This window comes from Pistacia vera, unplaced genomic scaffold (assembly GCF_008641045.1).
Source record: "Pistacia vera cultivar Batoury unplaced genomic scaffold, PisVer_v2 Contig454, whole genome shotgun sequence".
Taxonomy (NCBI): Eukaryota; Viridiplantae; Streptophyta; class Magnoliopsida; order Sapindales; family Anacardiaceae; genus Pistacia; species Pistacia vera.
This window is the reverse complement of record NW_022196284.1, coordinates 49,486-56,278: the sequence shown is the minus strand read 5'-3', so window position 1 is coordinate 56,278 and position 6,793 is coordinate 49,486. Positions and strand designations below refer to the sequence as shown.

Sequence of the window (6,793 nt, the reverse complement as noted above, 5' to 3'; positions counted from 1 at the left end):
GTGGTATGACATGTAACATAGACTTTTTGAGAGCCCACCAAACAAAAATCGTTTCAGATTCATACAATGTTTTGATTTCTTCAAACGACACCATTTCATGTACCATCTCATTTTCAATAAAGCATCATTCACGACGAAACAATTTAACAAAAAAAAAAAAAAAAAAATTGATACCATTTTAATGTATACAGAACAGAACTGGGCAAATGAAATAGAAAGCTCACTGTTGAAGCACTGAGCAACAAATGAGGACCGTCTGGTTTTCTCAGGGTAGCGTTGAAATTAGCTTTCCCTTTAATATACAGTTTGCCGAAACATTACACAAAAATCACACTATTTGCATATTTGGTATTGTTTCAACATGTTGAACCAAAACTACTAGCTTAAATATATTTTGCATAAAACGTCTACTATATTTGTACACACATCCTCAAAGAATAATCTGCATACTGTTCCTTACGCATTATCCGTTGAGTTGTAAGCAGCATCAGCCGAGGAGGTGTCGATATCATTCAAACCCAACTCCTCATTCTGCTCCCATGACCTCTCATATTCCTCAACTGGCAATAAAATTACACAATGAACAAACATTAACTTATGCAAATTATATGCCGATACAATGTACAATTGCATGATTACTAAGAAATAAAAAGAAAACAAAATGAATTGTTTGAACTGATGTACCATGAACCCCTCATTTAAACATAAAAAATTCTTATTTTCGATTCATAAAAATCAAACACGACTCTTGACAGCTTAAAACTTATAAATTTTGAATGATTGACAGCTTCTGTAAGAATAGTTGTAATCCGTCGAAGGAAAAAATCAAAAGTTAGTTATAAATAGAAAAAAAAATAAAACAGCTAATTTGGTTACAAGTTAACTTGCTAAAACTAGGAAGAAGAGAAACTTACATGTTAACTGGTGGTCATCTTTCATATCATCAGTTGCCGGTGAAATAAAAGAATTGGCTAATGCATCATCAAGGATTAATGTCCACGAATCTTCCAAACTCAAAAGCTACAAGATTTATATTGGTAACATTATTGGAAGGAGCTTAAATGAAATAAGGTTACCAAAAACTTTAAATTCTCCTCCAAACTCAATATTGTAAATCACTCTATACAGCGTATGTTATATATTATCTATATCCAATAAATAAAGGACATGGATTATATTCATATGCTCTTTCCCAATTTATAAAGGAAAATATCATTTTCAAACTAAATTATTGAGTCAGCTCAAGACATTTTTTTTTTAATTTTTGACCTACATCGAGGCTCAAGCTTTAATTGATTCATTCAACCTGATATACGGTTGATATTAGTAGTGCCACCCTTACCAACTCTACCTGCCCTGCCTTTTTAACATTAGAGTGCCCAAGCTGTAATTATGATCAAATAATTGCCAGATCTACAGAATGGAATTCCATTATCCTTTCTTCCTAGGCAATTCAGATGATTGTTTACAGCTTGGTGACAAATAATTATTACAAAAACTCAAAAACAACTGAACTGGTATGCTCACCGACAGCATGAATCTCTAAGGAAGTTTGGGTCATACCTTGTTCAACCTTGCCTTGAAATCTTGCCACTTGGTTTTTCTATTTTCATCAAGGCTGTCTCCAAAAGTGAATCCATGTACTCTCTCAAGGCCTGCACATGCATATCAATTTATGTTTAGATATCCATCTTGAGAAATGAATAACAAGCAAAAGAGAGTTGTGAAGTCATACTCACTTTCACTAATTTTTGTAATCAAACCTTCAACGGTTGTAACAACTCCACCAAGAGTACCGCTGGCCAGCTCCAAATCAAGCTCAGGAACTTTAACACTAGCAGTATCTGACTGATACATCTCAAAAGCTTTTTTGTTATTAAACAGTTTAAAAAATAGGAGCCAACAATAATGTTTTCTCATCTCATGTAAATTATATATATTAACTAATCTAATGGCAGAAACACCAAAAATAAAAATTAAAAGAACTACAATCAATTAATTGCCAAACGCAATGTATTTAAGCTGCTTCATCAGAAGATAATGAAAACCAGATCAAAATAACATAATAGGATAACCAAAGTAGCTCTTCTTGCTGTGCAATGAAATATTTCCTATTGCCTTTTAAGGCATGGATATTTCAAAAGGGAAGCTGCATCCATATCAGAATCAGAAGCTAGTGTATATACCCAAAAAGTTTGATCATCACCAGCTATACATAAAATATACTTGAAATAACTAATAACACAAAATAAAATAAACAAACACAAAGACGGGCAGAGAAGGCACAACAATTACAACCAAAGATGAAATACATAATTCTCCATAGAATAAGTTGTTAAGGCCAAACAATGCTACATCGATAGCTAAAAAATGTAAAAGAATCCACATAACTATACCTTTATCACATCACGGCTTAAGTCATTAATGTACTTAACACACAGAGAAATTTTCTTTCCTTTTTCAGGAATTCTACCACCAGGCTTTAACTGCACAAGAATGCATCAATCAGAATTCACCATCACATGTGAAAAGGATAAAGTATATACAAGAAAGTTACAACAAACCTCGGAATTGCGGTAACCACAAGAATCACACGTTGATGCCATGACAATTACTTCTTGGAAGTATGGAATCCCTGTTTATTGTTAAGCTCAACAAAGTTTATGCATAAAATAGCCCAACTACAAATGCTGGTAGACATAACTTAGATGATTGTCCCATAGTAATAACAATGAAGAAAGTAAAAAGGATACTAGTTACAAACATTCGAGTCTCGCATCTAGCAGTACATGCCCCGCAGGTAGATGGGAAAGTCATAACCTATAACAAATGCAGACAGCAGGTAACAGAACATTCAAAAATAATTGGGAAAACAAGAAAATACAGAATATCAATATATGAAATTGCCCTACCTCTTCTGGTGCTGAGTATCTAAATAAAGCATCGGCCATTTCGGAACAATTGCTCTGAGCAATGGCCCGGTGGCCAGCTACTGCTCCAACTGATCCGTGGGGTACTCTTTGCATTTGATCAGAAGTGCTGTTGGATTCCTCAGTTACTACAGTACGAGACTCTTCCAACTGCGTTGGGTCGACAAGATACCCCAAAGATGCTTGTTGCTCTGGAGTTCGTTCGTAGAACTTAATATGTAATGATGGGTCTGGAGATGGAGCATACCTATCCATATCAAAATACAGAGTCATACTTTTTTAAACATATAAATTTATATATGATTGCATGCTTAATTAGGGCAGAGTCAAACCAAATTAAGGTTCAAAAAATTGTCAAACATAAGAACTCATCAAGATCCATCCCAGATCAAAGCTCTAGAGCATATTAATAGAGACCTTCCACCAAAAGAATCACAACAAAAGATTTTTCAAAGATCTTTATCTCTTTATATAAGAGAGGTGTCCATGCAAGAAAAATAGGAAGATAAGAAAGGCAACTTATACAACTACAACCTATCCATCCTATGGAAAGCACAAATCATGCAAGAGAAATAGAAACTCTCAATTAAACTCATTCCTTACGGATTCTCAATGAAGCTGTTCCCAGCAGGATCATCAAGGATGAGCGAGAAGGATAAATCACCCCTAGAACAAGCTCTCAATTTCAACAGAAACTGGTCAATAGCTTCGGCAGTCTGAGGATCCACTTTCTGGATAGCCAAGAAGATAGCATTAATAAGCAGGAAAAAGGCATAATGTAATATCAAAAACAACGAATGCCAAATTGAAGATGCACCTTGCGTTCATCTTGAAGGGCCTGCAATTCATCTGCAGCTCGTACCAATATCCCTTCAAGCTAGAAAAACTCCACTAGATCAAATAGAGAAATGTAACACAAAGAGAAACCTAGGAATACCTAATCAAGTACCATTATTAACTCTAGATTTGGCATAAAGCAAGAAGTAAAGCAGGGAACATGTATGAAAGGGATGAAGGAAAAAAGAAAGGAAAGGGATCACTTCCCTCCTCATATCAGCAAAGAAGTTTTTTCCCTCATCCCACCTCATATCAGCAAAGAAGGGATTTTCAATTTCCAATATTACGGTTGTCAAGAAGACAAAATAATATGCTATATGTTCACTGCACTGATAGACACCTCATTTATTTACGTTGTATGTATTTCTCCATATTTGCATTATTAAGTAGGATAATGGTAGAAATATAAAGTAATTCTCTTTCCAGAGGAAAGAAACTCAGAAGCGACTTTCTTTGTGCCCAACACAAAGACACTTAGAACCCAACAAGAAGGAAAATAAATAAACAAATCCAGCAATGTGTTAGATTTAAAGGACATACAGTTGATAGACTTCCCCGCTGAGCCTCTGGTGGAATCTCAAAATCCAGTTCAGGAATCTGCATCAAGATAACATAAAAGAAATCACTGTCTCAGCATTAACCGAATTAGACTTTCTTACTGCTTCTAACAAACAATTCTTGCGAGAGAAAAAAAAAAAAAAAAGACTCAAAGTTGTAAACTAACAAGCTATCAATCCCCACTTCCAAGAAAATTAATACATCCACAAAACAATAAAAAGGTTAAAAATTATAAGCACACATAACTGTGGCTATAAACTGTGTATTTGTATACAAATTGTAACAGGTATATCAATTCAAATACCTTAATGGTTGCAGACTCGGATTTCACAACTTGTCGGTGGAACATCTGCATTAAAGGCAGTCATCAATTTTCCATACTCACTAAGAGATTACCAAAAAAACTTAAAATTAAAGAGGAGAGAAAGTAAAAGAAAAGCTTTAGACCAATAAGAATGACAATTATATAAAAACTAAAGATTTTAGGATTAGTACAACAAGTACAAACAAAATCTGTTGTAGGTGAAATTCCATATTAGATTACAATAATATCATAAATAAACCTGCAGAACGATAAGAGAGTCATTTTCAAGGGTAACACAGCAGAAAGGAACAATGATTCACCAATGAAGATCGATTACCTAATGTAAATAAAAGACACCACAAAAGTGGGAAAGAATGCCCAACAATAAAAAGGATAGTGAACTAAGATATTTCAAACATATCTCATACGAAAACCTGGTACTCCTTAACTAAATAGCTTTCAAAGTGCCAATATAGTTAACTAAGAGAGAGCAACACTTAAGAGGCCAAAGCATACAGTGTTACAAGTATCAAGAAAATGTTAACATAGTTTCTGTAATGAGAGTAAGAAAAAAGAAAAAAAGAAAAAAAGCTCAGTTATTAATCCTATAAATCTATATGTTCCAACACAGAATTTTTGTATGTTACACCATGTTTGATATTCGAGTGGACATACCTTTTGATCACCTGATGGTACCTCCAAATGGTAACAACAACCCCGAGGTTGGATCTCACCAGCAAACTGAACCTCGTTGTTCCTACACAGAAAAAAAATAAAAATAAAAGAAGGGACCAGAAGAAGATCATTTTAACTCAAGCATTATTTTGAATCCCAACATCCTGAAGGGGGAAAAGACACCGTAGAATTTCATTATGAAACCTTAAGATAAACCAATTGGCATTAATCAGGTTACTCTGAATCTTGTCAATCCAAAAATATTAGCAAATATAGATAGTCATAAAAAAAACCCATCATCTTACAGCAATGAATGATTACAAAAGTATAATTTTCCAAATTCCAATTGTCCCATCTAAATTGAATAATACATTTTTTTTTCTGAAAATAAAATAACTATCCAACTTAACTAAGGTAATGCTATGTAAACAATAACGATAAACATAAAACTTATATCTAAACTGAAGTTCTAACATAAAATCCATACTTCATTAAAGTACGATTAACAAAACAAAATATTTGAAGTAAAATGCATTCCAAAAGAAAGCCAAAGAAACTTGGTCTCAGAATTACCTCTCACCACAATGTGGACACTCAAAAGCTGACAACAAGACCTACAAGAAACAAAAAAGAAAAAAAACTTTGACTTGCTAAACCAGAAAAAGAAACAAACAAATTTACGAATAAACAGACATTATCACATTGCATACCTTCCTGAAGTGCGGTATCAAGGTCAATAAAAACTTCGTGACTCCCTGTTAAAGAGTAAAAAACATACAAATTGGCATAAAAAAGTCGAAAAATTAGAGTAAAGAAGGCTTCGAGTAGGTTGAAATAAGAAAACTCACGTTTTCACCGCAACGCATACAGAGACTTTCGACTTGGTAAAGAGGAGCATCGCCGTCTTCGGCAGAAACAGCTTCTACTACTGACCGAACGTCGACTATTTCTTCTTTGTTTTCCATTTCTTTTGAATTCAAACGACTCTCTTCTCTCTTCTTAGTTGTTGTTCTGGTGAAAGTATGTGTGAGTTAAAAGTTGAGTAGCGACTCCAGAAGGGGCTAGATTCGCTAGAAGAGGCGGGTAGGGATCTAGAAATTGGTTATAAGTTGGACTAATAAAATGGGCCTTAACCAAACCCGGCCCATGTTGCATAATAACCATATATGTTAGTTAATTTGTGTGTGGGGCCTGTGGGCAACCTCAACTTATTCGAAGATAGCGGGTATAACCACTTGGCTGTGGTCGGATATAGGGCGAAATCAAGTTGAGTCGGCTACTCGAACTTGACTCAATTGTTATAATACTGAATTCGAGTTTGAATTCGAACTTGATCAAATTTGAAGAATCGAGTTCGAATTCAAACTTGGTACCTGAAATTAGAATTTGAACTAGTATAATCGAGCTTTTTGAGCTTATTGAGTCAAGTCGTACATTGAATGAACTCGACTCCAATTAGTATTCAAGTTATTTGATCTCGCTCAATTTT

The 6,793-nt window shown here is 34.4% G+C and overlaps 1 protein-coding gene across 1 annotated transcript; it reads right to left on the bottom strand.

Annotated features, from left to right (window-relative positions):
* Positions 1-437: 437 nt before the first annotated feature.
* On the bottom strand, positions 438-6,340 carry LOC116144733 (zinc finger protein zpr1-like). The gene is made up of 16 exons (XM_031430171.1): positions 6,153-6,340; positions 6,015-6,059; positions 5,878-5,918; positions 5,305-5,386; positions 4,630-4,674; positions 4,308-4,364; positions 3,748-3,807; positions 3,534-3,661; positions 2,913-3,177; positions 2,754-2,820; positions 2,565-2,635; positions 2,397-2,486; positions 1,740-1,848; positions 1,564-1,655; positions 915-1,020; positions 438-560 (listed from the first exon to the last, which is right to left on the bottom strand). The coding sequence occupies exons 1-16, from the start codon at positions 6,267-6,269 to the stop codon at positions 457-459; spliced, it is 1,479 nt and encodes a 492-aa protein (XP_031286031.1). The 5' UTR covers positions 6,270-6,340; the 3' UTR covers positions 438-456.
* Between the last annotated feature and the right edge of the window lie 453 nt (positions 6,341-6,793).

What these genes read in the sequence shown, in the direction of transcription:
- LOC116144733 (XM_031430171.1), bottom strand. Translation starts at nt 6,269, where the DNA reads ATGGAAAACAAAGAAGAAATAGTCGACGTTCGGTCAGTAGTAGAAGCT. An exon ending in TGATACCGCACTTCAGGAAG is followed by an intron (nt 5,919 to 6,014) that starts GTATGCAATGTG and finishes TGTTTCTTGTAG; the next exon opens with GTCTTGTTGTCAGCTTTTGA. An exon ending in GATACTCAGCACCAGAAGAG is followed by an intron (nt 2,821 to 2,912) that starts GTAGGGCAATTT and finishes CATTTGTTATAG; the next exon opens with GTTATGACTTTCCCATCTAC.